The sequence below is a fragment of the Lodderomyces beijingensis genome (genome assembly GCF_963989305.1).
Source record: "Lodderomyces beijingensis strain CBS 14171 genome assembly, chromosome: 2".
In the NCBI taxonomy this organism is placed as follows: Eukaryota; Fungi; Ascomycota; class Pichiomycetes; order Serinales; family Debaryomycetaceae; genus Lodderomyces; species Lodderomyces beijingensis.
In genome coordinates, this window is record NC_089971.1 from 786,605 (window position 1) to 804,936 (window position 18,332).

The following is an 18,332-nucleotide window of genomic DNA, read 5'->3' on the forward strand; positions in this document are numbered from 1 at the left end:
GAGCACCTGTCTTAGATTTTACGATTGTTTTATTTTTTTGCAATCTTCGCTTATCCCGCGCTTGTGTGAGTGTAATATTTGGACGCTGGTGAGCCCAACTAGACGGCGGGTCATCTTGGAGATGAAGATTGGCCCGACACGAAATGTCAAAAACAGGGTGGATAGGAAATTGTGAAATCTGTCGGGCTAGTCTCTCTCAATCCTTGCTTCATTTCTGCTTTAGCATTCTAGTCTGATTGTTGCTGCTGCATGTTATGTATTGCTTCTTTGTTGATAAATCCGTGTTTGCCCTTGATGGTGTACTTCAAAGTTTACCAATCCAGACCAACTTGCCCTTTTCCAAGTGGCATTGTTGTGTTTACACACACATTACTCTCAAAAAGGGTGCTTACCACTACCACCTTGACAACTTAGCCTGGGGTCAGAAAGTTGAGCGCAAGTTTTCTAGTTGTGCCCAAATGTTCAAGAGAGTGTGTGTGTCAAAAAACTCTTCATCTATGCACAGTACCTTGTCAGATTGTCAGATGTGCGAATAACAAACCTTTTTCCTTGTTGTGCAGGGCAAATCAGTGTTGACCGGTAAAACATGATGCTCTTCTCCTTCCTCCCCCCTTGGTTACATTGCGAATAGAAGCTGGTGCTTCTCTTCTTTACCCTTCAAGTTACCTATCAACATCGATAGGCAAAGAGGAGTAAGAAACATAGCAAAGAATACTAAAACCTTAAATAAGTCAAAAAACAGAGAAAAAAGGTTGCTTCAGTCCAACTTTCTGTCTTTGGATCTTTGCTGAGCGGCGGCTGGTGCAGTGATAGCTGTGGAGATGTCCTTTTTATTGGCACAACTCACAATTGGCTTTTCCAATTTTGGTTTTTTTTTTTCTTTTTTTTTTGATTTTGTTGATGATGGTATATAATAGAAGGGAGCTAATCAAGGTTTCTCTGCACTTTTTGCCCAATAGTCGATGGTCAGAAATAAGCTGCCATGATGAAGAAAAGGGGTAGCTTAAGCTTAAACTTGAAAGCGAAAATAAAGAATCGACAACGCCTCAAGGCTTCTTTTCTTCATCCAATTGCAAGTCGATGAAAAAAGGGCAAGGGCATATTTTAGAGTTGGGAGTATATTAACTCGATGAGCCTTGATATAATAGCAGTAGTTAACCAGAACAAGAATAATAACAATAATTTCATCGTGAAATTTTCGCCATTGACATCACTTTCCATACGTCAAGCAATCAAAAACGTCTGCCTCAGATCCCACAATCACTTGCCATGGGCTTATGCTTGCAAGGAACAGAGGCCAATTGAAGCAACTCTCTTTTCCTCTTTTTTTTTCGTGTTTGGCAGGGTGGTGGGCAAAGCGAGGTCTCCTTCTCTAAAAAATGAACAATTGGGATTTTCAATTTTGATTTTTAGACTCTAAAATACCACACTCCATCACCGGGAACAGTATCACCAACAATGACACGAGCAACACCCACTCTTCCTCCACCACCACTTGAGGTCTAAAAACTTAAATGTAGTGTGAATTGCACGGACACTCCCACAAGCCCAAGTTAAAAAAAAGAAAGAGATAAAGAGTAGCTAAGTAAGGGTAATAATCTCCATCTCTCTGTCTCTGAAGCTGTCTTTCTTTCTGGCTGTGTCTCTGTCTTTGTTATAAAATACAAGGTAATAAACACGTTTAGACTTTTCGATCCACAACTATACCATAAAAGGTGGCTGACAAAGAGAGTGCAGTTGATGGGAGAAGGAAGGGGAGGACAACAACAAAACGACAAAACGACCCATACAGCTGATACTTTGAGCATAACGGTGAACATCACCACAACTACAGTTGCATTCCAAAAACGTCCTTCACGTACGTCATTCTCCTCATGTTCCTCCCCCCTCCCCCTCCCTCTCTTTCTCTTTTTCTTCCACCTGCTCGCCTGCACCTCCGCCTCCACTCAATTCCATTCTCCTCCACGCCCATTAGCCACTACGGTTTCCGCCCTACCATCCCCTTTGTTCCTCACTGTTCCTCCTCTCCCGCCAATACACCCTGGGTCTTGGACAAGACCTCGCATTGACCTTTTTCTCAAAACTACCGAGAGCTTCCAAACTTCTCAGAGAGTTTTCACGTTTGGGGATTTTTTTTTATAAATTGGTAAGTTCCCTCTCTCGCTCTCTTTCTCTTTTTCTCGTTCTTTTTTCTCTTAATTGAGCAGCAGTGGCAGCGGCAGTGGGTGAACCAGTTGTACAGTACATTCCCCCTTTCTGGTTCCAACTCACTTGAAATAGAGATAGAGAATATAGAGAGCGAGCGAGTGCATCTACTGGTGTGGATGCACCTTGTTGTCGACAGGCTAAGAAGTACCTATTCACCCGCTGTATTGGGCCAATAGAGGCAAAGAAACAAACCAAAAAAAGAAAAAGAAAAAAGAAAGGGCCGAAAAGACCACTACCAAGTTGAGGCTAGTAAAAAGAGAGAGAGAGGGAAAGTTGCTGAATATTAGCGATATTTTATTCACGTTCCCGAACAAACACCCTCAGAGCTATATTAGGTCGCGGAACCTCTCTCTAGTGTTGACCAAACAATCCAACCCTCCAAGCAACCTTCCAACCCGGCATTTAGAAATTGGAAAAGAAAAAAAAAAAAGAATCGCAATTTGGAAGGATTGATCGTCCTCACATTCTCAATGGTTGAGACGGTCTTCAACATCGACTCTGGATCCGAATTTGCAGACGCATCCACCAGTGGCCGAGATAACAGAACTAGATTGCCTTCGATACATCAGCTCACAATGTCGACGACTTCGTATCGGAAGAGTTTGATGCTGGAGGAGCAGCAACAGCAACAAGAACACCATCGTCATCATCATCTGCATCAGCCGAGAGACAATTTTAGAGGTCCATTTCTACATCCAGGTAATGGCTACAGCCTGCATGAAAACAGTAGCCAGATTTCGCAGTTACCAGAAGAAGCACTTATGGATTACCAAGAAACGGAGCAAGTTGCTTCTGGAAAGCTGCGCTTGCCCAAACGATATTTTTGCAAAACGTGCAACCAGGGCTTCACTCGAAAACACAATATGGTGAGCCACGAGCTCATTCATTCGTCGCTAAAGCCCCATATCTGCACCAATTGCAACAAGAATTTCAGACGGATCCATGACCTCAAGCGGCATGAAAAGTTGCACACGGGAGAAAAGCCGTTTAGTTGCGAAAAATGCTCGCGAAGGTTTGCTCGGCCAGATGCCTTGACGCGGCACCGCAACTCCGCCAATGCTTGCACTGGCACTATAGCTCCCATAAACGACACCACCACCACCACTGGTGACGTTAGTGTTAGTCTGGATTTGCACAGACCAGCGTTGTCGACAAAGCAGAGATTAGACGACGACCCTAATGGCGAGCCCATATCTTCTGGCTCTGAGAACAACTCCTCGATATTCAGCAACAGTGGCCATAGCGCAACTTCAGGAAGCGGGCATTCTATCCATTCGAGCCGCTCCGACCCAACAACCGTGCCCACGCTTCAGAAACTTGGGATTTCACCTACCGAAGGCAACACCACTGGTGAACAACAGCAACAGCAGCAGCAGCATGGGGTAGTTGGTCGAAGAAACTCGATACCGCAGCAACTTCCTCACCTAAGCGGAGTTTCTGTCTTGGCCCAGCATCTGATTTTCCCAATTCCCAACCATCCTTTTGCTCAAAGCAATTTCTACAAGTCGCAATCGCGGCCATCGCTTCCCATACCCTATATCAATGGTACCACCATCCATTCAGGTCGAGTCGAAACCTTGATAAGCCAGCCTGCATTTTCTTCCAATCCAGCTAGTTATTCCAATAATAGCCGGCCGCAGCAAAATTTCAGCTCGTCCACCATCATGGTGCCTTCACTTCTGCACGTTGGCTCGATTTCCAATGATAAAAATCTCCATACAATTAGTCTCCGCTCTGAGTCGAATCCCGGTAGCAGTACCAACGCCAATGCCACATCTGGATCCATGCTGGGGCATGTCGCTGCCAAAGCACTACAAAAATCTCCACAAGCCCTGCAAAGCTTGTTGGAAGTTTCATTACAGCCGCACACAATTGCAAATCAGAGCCGCGGATCCACAATTGGTCCAATCACCTCCCTGGGAGACGAAGGTAAATCCAAATCGAACCCGAGACGAAGCAATCTCCAGAATAGCAGCGAACCGCGTGATTATTTCAGTCCAATAGAAGCTCATGAGAGCATTGCTAGACATCTGCCCAGTACCCTTTTGGTGATGAATGGAAATTACGAAAAAAATGAAGCACATCCACCAAGCGATCTACCGCACCTGCAACCACAACTACAACATCATCACCACGAGTCGAGCATCAGTAATGAAAGACCGAACAACCTGGACAAACCCGCAGCAAACGACTCGGCACGAAAAGAGGAAAACCTCATCCCCGCATCCCAATACCATTCATTGGTTGAGTATACACAGTCATTGGAGCATAACCTCACAAGACTACAATCGAGATTGCACGACATGGAACAAAAGACCAATCTCAGTACCCCGGAAAGTTCCTAAGCAGTTTTTAAAGAGAGCTGTAGCATTGTTATTATTGTTATTATTGTTGTCATTATTATTATATATTATTTTATCCACACCAGAGAGAGAGAGAGAGAATGAGTGTGAAAAGTTGGTGATTATTTATTTCTAGTTCTAAAAGTATTTAATTAAAGTGTTAATAGTATTTGGGAGAATAGCCCTTCCGCCCTCGTGATTCAAGAAAACCATTTTGAATTTGAATTTGAAAATAAAGCTTCTTCTCTATAATTTTGCATCTATCTCTCTCCTTCGACCGTTGCTCGTCATATAAATCAAAGATGTTTATCCTTGATTCACTAGCCACAACATAACTATTATATAAATGGTGTCGAATCTGTGCGGCAGTGTCTCCTGTGTGCTGTTTGGGGTAAGCGATAGTCTGTCGCTTCTGGTGAACGTTTGTGTCGTCTTTTCTCCTTTCCCTATCGTTATCCTTATCGTGCTTTTTCATCTGCGACTGTCGCGTATTTCACTGTCGCATTTCTTCCCAGATTCGCGACAATCCCCAAAGGGGGGCTTATCAGCAGTGTGTCAGTTCTAAACGTGTCTCGTTTCTCTCTATCTCCATCTGTCAAATTGGGTCAAATGTTACCTCGGTTACCTTTACAACTAAAAGAACACATTTCAAAGGCCAACAACAACAAACAAACAAACAAACAGCCAAAAACCTCTGCTGTGTCTTGTTGCCCTCTGTCAAAAGGTGGAACGGCGATGCGATGTTTCGAATGACGCTGTTTGGACGAGCCAAAGTCTACAAACGAGGTCTTATCAGTGTCCCCGATATGATATGCTCCTGGCAAAATCCCTCTCTAATGGGAAGGTCTCTCTCTCTGCCCCTTTTTGCCATCCCCTTTAAATCTGCGATTGTTGACCTTGCTCGCCTAACGAACAAATCTCGCACATTGTAGTGTAGGCAAAAGGCGTCAAATTGAGAGAGAGACGGAGATCAGTTATAAAACGTTGTATCTTGAACTTGTGGGTATCAAATCCAATCGGCAATTATCTCGTCTTTTTCCCCTATCTTCTTCACCCACCACAACCTCACACCGCCACTTCAAGCTTTCTTCCCTACATACACATACGTACTCTCCCTCAACACACACACAACACGTACACGCTTACACACGGCACACATCCGCCCCCCACCTCGTGTAATCGCCCCGGGAATTAACTTAATTGGAATTGATTGATACAAAAATACATATATGTATGTATTGTAGGTTCTAGCCTGCAAACACCGTGAACTTTTCTTATAAAATGCAGAATTCAAGCCAGAAGGCAAAGACTTCGGCTTTGTCAAGGATCAATTTAGATGAGAGTGAAGATGAAGGCTGGGCCATTATTTCTTCGTCGTCAATGTCGGATGGCGAACGATCAACCACCAGCTCCACGGATCAGCATCTGTTGGTGGTAAAGGAGCAAGATTATTCGTTGCTTGGTGGCTCGGCTTTCAGAATACCCAAACTTGTCACTGGACGCACCAATGGTGATCATGGCAATGACAATGACAATGACAATGACGAGAATCACGATGAAATTGTTGAAATGCGCCACGCTCGCAATAGAGACGGTTCGTCCGCGTCCGCGCCCGCATTGGCTCCTCCGTCTTCGCAGCCTACGCCTTCGTCCTCGTCTTTGGCTTCTCCCTCCTCCTCCTCCTCCCCCTCTTCCTCGTCCTCGTCCGCGTCGTCGCCACTGGATTCAAACTTTGGCTCCGGCTTGAGCAGGGAAGCTTCCAGCAAGTCCACTGATGTCGGTACCAAAATCAAGTTTTTTGAAAACATCAACCATTTCAACGACTCGATCAAACAAAAATCCAATGATTTTTACGAATCGTACGCCAAAGCCAAGATTGAGCAGTTGAGCAACTACATCAATGACCAGAGTGTCTTGAGTCAAGAAGGCGCGAAAAAGACGGAGCTTGGAGAAGAGGAAGCCATGGCTGAAGCTACCGATTTGGACAACACCCTCGAGCTTCAAGTTCCTGAAAGCTCCAAGCCATGCGACAACACGAAGGACAGAAACAATTTGAAACCGCAAATTTTGGAAACTAAAGAAACTAGTGCGGCAAGTTTGAGCTTGGGTGAGAAATTGTTGCAACACGTTTATGCCAATCACATCTACTATGTGGCAATATTTGCCCTCGTTAGTGCAATCCCAAGCTTGTACGCCACGTATCTTTTCTATATACACGCAACACCAAAGCCACTTTCAACATGTGACAAGTTGTCGAGTTACTGGAGTGACCTAGTATATGAGAAACAAATCGTAACGCCCCAAACGAGCTTGTTTTCCATTTTTGGACAAAAGACCATCAAGATCAATAGGATTTCAAAATTTGGCAAGCAATTGCAAAACGCCTGGATTTCGCAAGTTTATGAAGGGACAGCGGCGCAATGCTGGGCGAGTGCCAAAGACGAGGCAAAGAAATTCACTTTTACCACAAGTTCTCAGTTCAAGTCCAACTTCAAGTCCCTAGTTGATAATCTTAAGGAATTAAGCCGCAGCAGCAGCAGCAGCAGCAGTAGCAGCAGCAGGTTTTACTCAGTTGATACCGCAAGACATTTTGCTAAATTTTGGAATGAGGCTGTACTGGAAAAGCTAGCTGTCGCTGGCAAATTCTCGCGCGATAAGCTATCGGCAACCAGTGTAGTTACTGGCCATCTTGTCAAGAATTGGATGAACAACGCCGGATCACAAGCCCAACTGTTTTGGACAAAAACCGGCCCCTTAGTTGCTACTCAGCAAAAAACCTTTTTTGAATGGGGCAAAAACGCCATAAGTGAAAGCGTTAAGATCAAGGATGTCGTGGCGCGCAATACCCGTGGCTTGCAAGATTCAGTGCTGGCCTTGTGGCAGGGGGCGATCCCTAAAGTCAAAGGAGAGTTGCAAAGCCAGTCTATCTTTGTTTACAAGAAGTCTGTTGAAGCTAGACGTTTTTTTTGGCAGTGAGCCCAGTCCTTGAATCACAAGGAGGGAACGTGGACTTGTTGTACGTAAAGTGTCGATACAGGCAACTCGAATTTGGGAGGTAAAAGAGAGAACTGGGCTGCTACAGGTAACTGGAATCTGGAATCTGGAATTGGAATTGGAATTGGGAAATGGTATATACATTATTACTTTTATTCTTGGTTAGGCTATTTTGAATGAACATGTTAATTTAATGGGGGAGCGAGGGAGAGGAGGAAGACCCCGAGAGAGAGCCAATCTGAGTTTGCCAACGAGGTCTGGATCACTTTCAACACTCGGTACAACACCATTTTCTATCAATGTCTCACTTCCTACCTTCAAGAGTCTTCATCCGTTCACTGTCTGGACTAATACAACACTACAGAACCATGGTTGGTGATGGTGGCACGACATCGTGTGGTCGTGCGCTCCACGCGCATTTTTTTTTTTCAACGCACGCCAACTGTGTTTGGGTTGCCGACGGAAAGCAAATCATGTTTTGCATCTCGAAACCAACGTTGTACGGAAAAGTCCAAAGTTCAAAGGCGAAAAGTAAAAGGATTCGATTCTATCAACACTAGTTATTCTCTTCATATCCGGTGTCGTTATAGAATAGAAAAAAACATAGAATTAACTGCTAAAGATGGGTATGTTTGAATTTTTTTTTTTTGGTTGATTCATTCAACGATTCAGCTTCAAGATTCCCGTTTTACTAACTTCGCTTCATCTTAGGTATTCCTAAATTCTTCAGATTCATTTCGGAGAGATGGCCGTTGATCTCGCAATTGATCGATGAGAACCAGATACCCGAGTTTGACAATCTATACCTTGATATGAACTCGATATTGCACACGTGTACTCATTCAAACGATGGCTCGATAACAAGGTTATCGGATGACCAAATGTACGCTGCGATATTCAACTATATCGACCATTTGTTCAGCATAATAAAGCCGCAGAAGGTGTTTTATATGGCCATAGATGGTGTTGCGCCCAGAGCCAAGATGAATCAGCAACGAGCAAGAAGGTTCCGTACCGCGTACGAAGCCGAGCAGAATTTGAAAAAGGCAATTGAAAGGGGCGAAGAGATACCCAAGGAGGATCCATTTGATTCAAACTCGATTACACCAGGTACCGAGTTCATGGCCAAGTTGACGGATAATTTGAAATATTTCATACATAAAAAGATCACCGAGGACTCGCTGTGGGCCAACGTTGAGATAATATTGAGTGGCCACGAAGTCCCCGGTGAAGGTGAACACAAGATTATGGAGTATATCAGAGCTCAACGTGCTCAAGCTGGCTATGATCCAAACTTGAGACACTGCATATATGGGCTAGATGCCGATTTAATCATGTTGGGCCTCGTTAGCCATGATCCGCATTTTGCATTATTGAGAGAAGAAGTCACGTTTGGACAAAAAAGAGGAGCCGCCGGCTCCAGCTCGTCGGGTCCAAAAGACGTATCGGAACAAAAGTTTTACTTATTGCATTTATCAATATTGAGAGAGTACTTGGAATTGGAGTTTCGCGAAATCGAAGAAGAAGTCCACTTTGAGTACAATTTCGACCGCGTCTTGGATGATTTCATCCTTATTATGTATGTGATTGGAAACGATTTCTTGCCGCATTTGCCTGATTTGCATCTCAACAAGGGTGCGTTCCCGTTATTGTTGTCCACGTTCAAGCAAATGTTGCTTCAAGCAGATGGATATCTCAATGAAGATGGTAAGATCAATTTAAAGAGGTTGAATCTTTGGGTGCATCACTTGTCGGACTTTGAGTTTGAAAATTTTGAAGAAGAAGAAGTTGACATTGAGTGGTTTAACAAGAAATTGGACGACGTTTCCATCACGGGAGACAAAAAGAGGAAGCGGATTGGCAAGTTGTTGATCTTGAAGGAGCAAAAGAAGCTAGTTGGATTCATCAAGCCGTGGCTCATGGAGGTTGCCAGTCAACCGGTGAGCACCCTTATCGAGTGGGCAAACGAAGAAAAATTGCCCTCTTTGCAATTGAAAAGGGAAGACGTTGAGAAAAATTTGGAGTTTTTAAAAGATTTTGCCTTGCACACTGGGTTTTTGGTGATACATTCAAAACTGGAGGACACCTATACTGCCAAGTTCGACGTGGATGGTTTACCTCCTTTTGAAACTCAAGAAGACTTTGAAGAACGTGTTGGTGAACTTAGGCGAACCGTTAAGAATTATCAATCGGCCAACTTGGTTGAAAGCGAGGAGATTTTGAACGACACCAAAGAGGTTTACCTGCAAAAATTTAAAGATTGGAAGAATGAGTACTACAAGGAAAAATTGCATTTCTCGATTGACGATAAGGAGGAATTACTCGAGATTACTGAGCATTATGTCGAAGGGTTGCAATGGGTGCTATACTATTACTACCGCGGCTGCCCTTCGTGGAATTTCTACTACAGGTACCACTATGCACCACGTATATCTGACATTTCAGTCGGCCTCGAGGCACTCATAGAAAAAGGAGCGGATTTGAAGTTTGACCAATCGCATCCGTTTAAACCATTTGAACAATTGATGGCTGTTCTCCCAGCTAGATCGAGGAAGTTGATGCCTGCAGTGTATAGGCCTTTGATGACGGACGAAAAATCCCCCATTATCCAGTTTTACCCTCACGAAGTCGATGTCGATATGAATGGTAAAACTGCGAGCTGGGAAGCAGTTGTATTGTTGGACTTTGTTGACGAGAACAAGTTGATTGAAGCCTTGAAGCCCGTGGAGGAGAAACTCCTGCCAGAGGAGACTAGAAGAAACTCATATGGTTACGCTGTAAAGTTTATTCATAATCCGCAAATCGACCGTGTTTTCTCGTCGCCCTTGCCTGGATTTTTCCATGACATTGAGCATGATAAATGCTACGAGGAACAATTCATCTTGCCCGAGGTCTCGGAACATAGAATCGGGCACATTGAAGGTGCGCGCCAAGGGACAGAGTTGCTGGCGGGATTCCCGACTTTAAAGTCAATACCGTTTACTTCAGAATTGGCCCAGAATGAAGTCAAGATTTTCAATTTTTCATCGAAATCACAATCGATGGTTCTTAATTTGGAAGATGTTTGGGCCGACATGTCGGTTGCCCAGTTTGCTCAGAGCTTCGTTGGGAAATTAGTTTATAGCAACTGGCCGTTTTTGAGAGAGTGCAAAGTGGTGAAAGTTGTCGACGAAGAGCACAAGTACGAATCAGTTAAATTGCCAAATGGCAGAAAGGAAGTTGTTACTAGTGAACTTGAATCTGACGAGAAAAAATCTTACAAGTCTGCATGCAGCAACGCCATTTTTGTGTTTGACAAGTCTAAGGGGGTGAAGCTTGGTGAAGTCAGTGTATTGGTGCATGTGCAGCCTGTTAACGGGTTGATTAGAAACCAGCGTGGTGCTTATGTCAAGACTTATTCCAAGGAGATTGAAGTATACCCCATCCAGGTGATTGTCAAGGAGGTGGTGAACAAAGACCCGAGATTTGCAACTAGACCTCCGTTGCCCATCGAGCAAGAGTTTCCCTTGCAAAGCCAAGTTGTCTTTTTGGGAGATATGGCGTATGGTGCCCCAGCGAATGTCGTTGGATACAATGGCAACCACTTGAGTATCAAGATTTTCCAGATCCAATCGGCCGCGGAACCCAACATTGGGAAAAGAAGATTGGCGATGGAATCCAAGGAGATTCAATACGTGCCATCTTTTGAAGTCAGCAAGAGACTTCGAATCAACTCGCTTTTGTTGTCGAAAATCACCAGTCAGTATATGATTCAGGATGGTAACCAGAGGATCAATATCGGCTTGGAGTTGAAGTTTGAGAGCAAGAGACAAAAGGTGTTGGGCTACACCAGAAAACTGTACAATGGGAGATTCTGGGAATTCTCGCCATTGGCCATCGACTTGATCCACACGTACATGAAAAAGTTTCCGCAACTTTTTGCCAAGTTGTCCAAAATTGAAGGACTGGAGGTACCAAAGGCGGACACATTGCTCAACTCGGAAGAGACTAAGCAAGTTAAACTGTGGTTGAAGGAAGTCAAAGCCGAGTTGATCCCCGTGTCACTCGAGAGTCAGTCGCTTACAAAATTCAGCTTTGCCGCTATTGAAAATTACATGGATAACTATATCAGCCACCCTGTTCCGTTTTCAAACAAGGATATCAGAGGAGTTCCAAGAAACGCCATTTTGAATGCGAGTGAATCGTACCAGTTGTTGAGCGAACAAAAGTTTGAGTTGGGTGATCGAGTCGTGTATGTGCAAGATCATGGTAAAGTGCCAATATTGTCCAAAGGTACAGTTGGCTCGATCTTTACCGTAGGTTCCAAGACGTCGTTGGCTGTCATTTTTGATGAGCCACAATTGAGCGGCAACACCATGGGTAACAAACTTCATTCAAAGAGAGGCCTTGTCATTGACTCTTCGTTGGTGTTGAATTTGACCAACAAACAGTTTATATTCCATTCGCGTGCGTCGCAAGGACGTAAAACTAGGGTGACTGAGACGAAAGAACCACGGAGAAGTAAAGTCACTGAGACGGCCAAGAGCACTCCCCATAGTAGGCCAACTCAGGAGTCCAGAACTCATGATAGCAACAACAACCTCATCAACAGCAACAAACCAGGTAAAGCAGCAGCTCCTGTGCGTAAAATCATGACCAGAGGCAAGGAGCAGCAGCATCCCAAAGAACAAGCTGAAACTGCTTCTGTCAATACAAAAGGCTCGAATGAATTGTTGTCACTTTTGAGAAGGAAAGAACCGGAGGCAAAAGAGCATGACAAACACGAAAATGGCGATAACAAGCAGCAGCAGCAAAAGGACCTGAAGGCTCATGACGAAGAACGCGCAGCTGACCCTAAAGCTATCAACCAAATCTATGGTCAGATTTTTTCCAATGTGATGAACGAAGGCGTGCAACCTCAAGCTCCAAGCAACGGCTACTACCCCGGTGCTAGACCTCAGCATGTACATCCAGGTGTTTATCCACCACAAGGATACAACAATGGTTTGAATTACAGCCAACACTATGCCGCTGCATCACAGCCTTTCATTCCTCAGCAACCGGGCTACTACCCCAACCATGTAGGACAACATCCACCACCTCCTCATTTCCACAATGGAACTCATCACGGAAATGCACCAGGCTATCCTTATCCTGCGTCAGCTAAGCCAGAGGGAACCGCTGATGATGCAGATAACAAATCTGAAAAGCAAACCACTGCTTTAGATAGGTTTATACAAGAAGCAAAGGAGGCAGAGCAAAAAGTGGAACAAAAAGTGGAGCATGCAGCAGGTGCTGCTGTTGACAAGGTTGAATCAGAAGTAGGAAATCCTGCCAAGACGGAAGAAAAGTGACTCCAAGAATGCTATTGACAAAACCCAGTGATTGAAAGCCTATAGGCAGAGGCGTGGTGGAGTGGAGTGGAGTACAAACCATTGGATGCTATGTATGGCTAAAATTTTTTTTTTTTTATGGCAGATGTACTATTACTATATAGATTTTTTTTTTTCTTATAGCAGATGTACTGTCACTATGTAGATCTTTTTTTTTTTCACTTGTTGCATCATCAACACTCGTTCCTATTTACAAGTTCGATTTCAAGGCCCCTACCTCAGCACCTATCCATTTGATTATTTAGTTGATTATTTGTTTGTTTGTTTATCCAGACTCAACTCATGTTCGGTAGGTTTCTTAGCCACCTCTTTATCGCCCGGTAGATTAGTCAACCCCAAAGTATCCCACTCGCTCTGCTCCATCAACTGATTATCCATGCGGCATTTCAAATAGCTCTTTGCCAATATTCGACAATTTGGGGCGTTTTTATTCTCAGTAAACTTCATGCATTTCAAATACTTGAGCATTTGATCTTTGCATTCTCCATCGTGGTCCAAGGGGAACGAGCCACGTTCGGGTGGTGTTGGTGTCCAAGTTCTGAAATTTCCGCCTTTTACGAGATGCGAGTTAGTATTGGGAAAAAACAACGGGGGTCATTTGGTTTTTTGAGTTGTAGGCTTTGAACGTACCTGGTGCTCCGCTGGCCATTTTCAATTTCTATTTCAACTGGTGATTTGGGGTAAAAGGTTGTCTGGTTCTCTAATGTATGTATTATTATCCTTAAAGGTAAAAGCTCAGTGTTTTGCGCATTACCAGATGACATTTTTTTTTTCACGACATTAAGTTTTGGGTAGCTCCTTTGGTCACGTGATTATGGTGCTAGTAAGATGGCTATTCCAGGAGGAGGAATACAACAAGCGATGGTCAAAAATAAGAAGCAACGTATATTCAAAATATGGCTTAAGAGACTATGAAAAAGACTTTAAATGCTAGTAATAATGTCAAACTGAAGTGAGCCCCACCATCTTTTCCCAAACCCCCTTAACAAGAGTTTGAAAATTTTGAGTGAGATGATATGCAGCAATTGACATCAAATTACTCACAAACCAAGGATCCCATCGACCTTGGCTTTCAAACCTGAAACCACACCTTCAACAGCGCCAAGGACGGCACCGACATCTCTCTTGTCCCCTAAGCTCAACTCTCTCTTCTTCTTTTTCTTCAAAATCCTATCAACCCCGTCTTGCAAGTTTTGAACCGCGCCGAGAAGTGTATCCAAGTCTCTCTTTGCGACAGCATCGTTGACGTAAACGGGGTCTTCAATTGCAGCGGCTTGAACGATTGCAGCAAAAGCTGCGACTAAATTTGTACTTGAAAATTGCATCTAGATGTTGGTGAGTTGATGGGTAGTAGTGACAAAGGAACCTTGCGGGGGGGGGGGGGGGAATGTCAGACTCGCTGTCATATTTATATCGTAAGTGTCCTGCTTTCATCGTTTGAATGGAATGTATTTTTGTTCTTGCATTGCGAGTAGTAACTGGGTGTTTTTGGTGTCCACCCGTATCGAATATAGGGAATGCTTTCATTCGTACCAAGATGTAACAAACAAGTAGCAGCAGCGAATGATAGAGAGCAAAAAAAAAAATATAAATGTTGAGGTCCCATGATTCTGTTTCTAGAGTCCAATAGGTAATGCGAAAGATCCATCCATGTCCCCCCAAAAACAATTGAATAAGTTGCTCGAGATAGAAATTTTTTCATTTTTGTCAACTTTTCAAAGCCCCCTAAACCCTCTCTTGTGCGAGCACTTTCGCGACCAAAATTGCTGCAAAAACACAAAAAAATACAAAAAATCAAAAAGGAAAAAAGGAAAAAAAAAAAGATGAGAAAACAAGATTCTTCTTTATTGTTTCTACAGCTCACTAGTGGTACCGTATAAGTTGTAGATGATGTGGCTAGAGTTTTCATTCTTCCATCCTCGAGACTCTTCTAATGCGAGTATAAGCAAGGTTGGTGGTTACAGCGTCAGCCCCCCCGTCTCCCTTGGCTTTTCTGCTGGTTTTTTTTTTTTATCAAAAAATAACCAGCAGCAGTTAGAACTTTCGCAATTTGGAAAAGTGCAAACCGTTGGCCATCATTGAAAAGCAGCAGCAAGTTTCAGCAATATAATGTTGTGCTGTTTCCATGGGCTTTGGAAAGTCCATGAAAGATCGTACCTTCAAATTTGACTCACATTGAATCACATTGTGAGGCACTCATTGAGATCCCTCCCCCAACAGTGCACCAGCGCCTAGAAAATACGCAGAGAAAAAGTCGAAAATAATAGAAGGAATCTGGTTTTTACATTTTTGATTTACTCGTGTGGCAATCACCGCGTTCAGCATGTCCCTTAATTAAAACGCCAAAGTAAAAGCGGTAGAGGAAGGAAAGTGATGGGTGAGGCTTAACTTGTTTGCATGAGCCACAAATTGTTATCTTTATCAGCAGCATATGTGTGATATGGAGGAGCTGGCCCAGGCGAGTCGTGGCCAAATGTTGGAGACATTAACTGAGACTCATACCGACCGCCTCCCCTCACACGAATCTTCCAACAAGTTCTCTTTGGTTAAAGATTTACTCTACACAGAAAAGAAACGTTTGATGCAACTTAATGCTCAGCCTCCTCAATCTAAGATGGAAGATTTGAACCTTTTTTTGAAAATCTTTATTTGGAGGCTTTTTAACTGGGCTAATGAAGCTCCCGAGAGAAAGTCATATCTCTTCAACTTATTGGGTGGGAAAACTCATACTACTGTGGATTTTGCAGCCAAGTGTAACAAGCTGTGTAATTCGTTCCGCCCCTTTCTCCCCACACACAAGAAGTTGACAGTAATGAGAGATATGAGGGTCAATAGGCACTAGCGTTAAGGGGTACTTGTCACATCACAAGTGGGGGAGGGGGTACGGAGATAAAGGCATATTGAATCACATGGACGAGAATAGACATACAAAATTCCAGAGTGAAGAAGTTCGGAGCAGTACTCCTGCGTAGATGGCAAAAAGACCATGCATACAACACATCTGAAACAATATAAATTCAGCATACGGAGGATATCTATGCTCTATGGTGTTAGCAACAGAGACGAGGTTTCCTCTTTGGTAAAAGAAATAACTTTCTCACTCTCAATTTTGAGCCCCTTTACCTCCTTACCATCAAGACTAGGGAAGGATCCGTTCCAGAATCGACATTATCAATAGTAGAAAAAGCCAAAAATATTTATTAAAACATTGATTAAAAGTATTTTTTAAAAAATACACACAGTTGCTGGCATCAGAAGTCGGTTACTAAAGCCAATGTGTGCAATATTCACGAGGAGAATCATATAAAAACGATTTGGTATTCCAGTTTGCAATCAGATACCACGTGAAGCCATACTCACACAGCTTTTCAAAAAAGACCCTCCACTTCTTGAATGATTTTTGCCTTTTTAGCCTCGAGTTCTTCAATCAAAGGTTCCAAGTTTCTCTTGCTCTTACCGAGGAGACCCTCAACCTCTTGGATAATCTTTGCCTTTTCAGCCTCGAGTTCTTCAATCAAAGGTTCCAAGTTTCTTTTTTCAACAGCATAACTGTCTCCGTAAACAAATCTAACCAAGTAGGCGTTCAACAGCTGGACGAAACCGTTTCCAAGTAGCGTGCTCTGAAAAGCTGGCTCTTTAAAGTTTGAAAGTTGCAAATGTTTTTCAACTGGTTCATCAGTGCAACCGTGAGAAGTGCTGCTCACTGTGTCTTCGATTGGAGCTGCTTGGATGATGGCAGCCAATGTAGCAATTAAAAATGTTGTTGAAAGCTTCATCTTGGTCAAGGGTGTTTATAAAGGTTCTTTTGAGGGCGGTATTTGTTAATGTTTTTTTTGGTAACCCTGAAGCTGGGATGGAACAGTAGGATATAGCCATTCCTATTTATATTCCGCCGTTTATATATCCCCGGTCAACGCCTCCTCCCCCAACCAACTCATCAATAAATTAGCATTCGTGAGCTTGATAAGCTTATATCGTCCAGTCAAGTGAGGAGCCCACTCACATTGCAAAGAACAAGTTGTATTGTTGTCGCTGTACAACGAACCCATAAATGGTTGCAACAACAAAAAACTGAACAAACAGACCCTAAGTTGCTGACGGGCCGGGGAGACCTATTGAGTTGAACTGTTTTTTTAAAGTTGGTTTGCGGCAGAGGTTATTGTAATGTAGATTCTCGATGGTTTATGCAGTTAATAATTCCCCGTTTGATGAATATTTGTCACCGAGATAGAATAAGCATTCCCCAGCCCCTCAATTGCGGCTGCAGCATAAGCTTTTCTGCAGCCGCAACCGACTAAGAGTGTAAGAGAGTATTCACCTTTTTTTTGGGGGTCGCTGTTTCTACTTGTTAATTATGTATCCACTTTGGGGTTCACGACTGTATGTGGAAAGGATATTGCTCAAAAGAATCAACAAATCGTGTGGCTGCGAAACTAGATAATCTTCGAGCTCTATTGGTTTCACCGATTAGGTTAATCTCCTGGCGCGTTGACGTGTAACTGAGATCGGCGATAAACAATTCTTCTCCTTTTTTTGTTTTTTCAGGGGGCGGGGGAGGGAGCAGGTGGCTGGACCCCTGAGTTTGCAAGCCCGTCCACCTACTTGTCCCTCTTGTCCCTGCTTGCTAGATTTCTCTTACTTCTACGCGCAGAAAAAGCGTCGAGACAGGTACCACGTAGCTTGGAGAGTATGAAAGCTGACTTGCCAAAAATAAGTACACAGCGTATGTGCTCACAGCCGTCATGAGTCGTAACCATTCTATCTTCCTTTTTTTCTCTTTATTGTCCCGTTCTGTATATCCCAATTCATAACCCTGGGAGATAATTGAAAAAAGAAATGCCCGTGCTTTTTTTTTTTTTTTTTACTGACAATAATGCAATGCAAAGAGCTCTCTCTTTTCTAACCAGCACTATCTGGAATCTGAGTTTTTTTTGCCTTACTTTCCAAGTTCAATTGTTTGGTTTTGGTTATCTTGGAACACTTGCGGAAAAGAGGTAAAGCCTCTTCCAAAGAAGGGCACTTGTGTCCTTTGTTCGCTCCTAATAAGTGCATCTAGAGGTTTGCAGAAAACAAGTATCGGCAATACGCATGCGCGTCTCGTTTGCCTAGTCAACCCCGATGGTTTCATCTATATCTTTGCAAAAAAAAGGCAATGTGTGCTGTGGGAGCATGAAAGTACTTGTCTTCGTACTCTGCAATGAATGAGATTTGAAGCACTGAGCATCAATGCAAACAGTTGTTTTTGCTACAAGTAAAAAGAGCACACATTTGCAGAACTGGAGTATTGTTTAGTGCAGGGTAATACGAGGAAATGGTAGAAAACGCATTATGATGATGAGCTGGCTTTCTTCAAAAAGACCCAAGATGCCAGTTGCCCTTGATGCTGATAAAAAGAGTGACCGCTTACCAGTCAAGC

At 43.4% G+C, this 18,332-nt stretch overlaps 6 protein-coding genes across 6 annotated transcripts; 3 read left to right on the top strand and 3 right to left on the bottom strand. All coding sequences in view use genetic code 12, as the record gives it.

Moving 5' to 3' along the window:
• Window positions 1–2,678: 2,678 nt before the first annotated feature.
• On the top strand, window positions 2,679–4,553 carry LODBEIA_P14960 (uncharacterized protein; the record flags this gene model as incomplete). Its single annotated transcript, XM_066971390.1, has 1 exon — window positions 2,679–4,553. One exon carries the CDS (start codon window positions 2,679–2,681, stop codon window positions 4,551–4,553), a length of 1,875 nt encoding a protein of 624 aa, XP_066828434.1.
• A 1,278-nt stretch (window positions 4,554–5,831) lies between these two features.
• Window positions 5,832–7,526, top strand: LODBEIA_P14970 (uncharacterized protein; the record flags this gene model as incomplete). The annotated part of the gene is made up of 1 exon (XM_066971391.1): window positions 5,832–7,526. One exon carries the CDS (start codon window positions 5,832–5,834, stop codon window positions 7,524–7,526), a length of 1,695 nt encoding a protein of 564 aa, XP_066828435.1.
• Window positions 7,527–8,166: 640 nt separating this feature from the next.
• LODBEIA_P14980 (uncharacterized protein) lies at window positions 8,167–12,877 on the top strand (the record flags this gene model as incomplete). The annotated part of the gene is made up of 2 exons (XM_066971392.1): window positions 8,167–8,170; window positions 8,256–12,877. 2 exons carry the CDS (start codon window positions 8,167–8,169, stop codon window positions 12,875–12,877), a joined length of 4,626 nt encoding a protein of 1,541 aa, XP_066828436.1.
• Window positions 12,878–13,165: 288 nt separating this feature from the next.
• On the bottom strand, window positions 13,166–13,565 carry LODBEIA_P14990 (uncharacterized protein; the record flags this gene model as incomplete). Its single annotated transcript, XM_066971393.1, has 2 exons — window positions 13,166–13,467; window positions 13,547–13,565. The coding sequence occupies 2 exons, from the start codon at window positions 13,563–13,565 to the stop codon at window positions 13,166–13,168; spliced, it is 321 nt and encodes a 106-aa protein (XP_066828437.1).
• Window positions 13,566–13,956: 391 nt separating this feature from the next.
• Window positions 13,957–14,241, bottom strand: LODBEIA_P15000 (uncharacterized protein; the record flags this gene model as incomplete). The annotated part of the gene is made up of 1 exon (XM_066971396.1): window positions 13,957–14,241. The coding sequence occupies one exon, from the start codon at window positions 14,239–14,241 to the stop codon at window positions 13,957–13,959; it is 285 nt and encodes a 94-aa protein (XP_066828438.1).
• A 2,043-nt stretch (window positions 14,242–16,284) lies between these two features.
• Window positions 16,285–16,692, bottom strand: LODBEIA_P15010 (uncharacterized protein; the record flags this gene model as incomplete). The annotated part of the gene is made up of 1 exon (XM_066971397.1): window positions 16,285–16,692. The coding sequence occupies one exon, from the start codon at window positions 16,690–16,692 to the stop codon at window positions 16,285–16,287; it is 408 nt and encodes a 135-aa protein (XP_066828439.1).
• Between the last annotated feature and the right edge of the window lie 1,640 nt (window positions 16,693–18,332).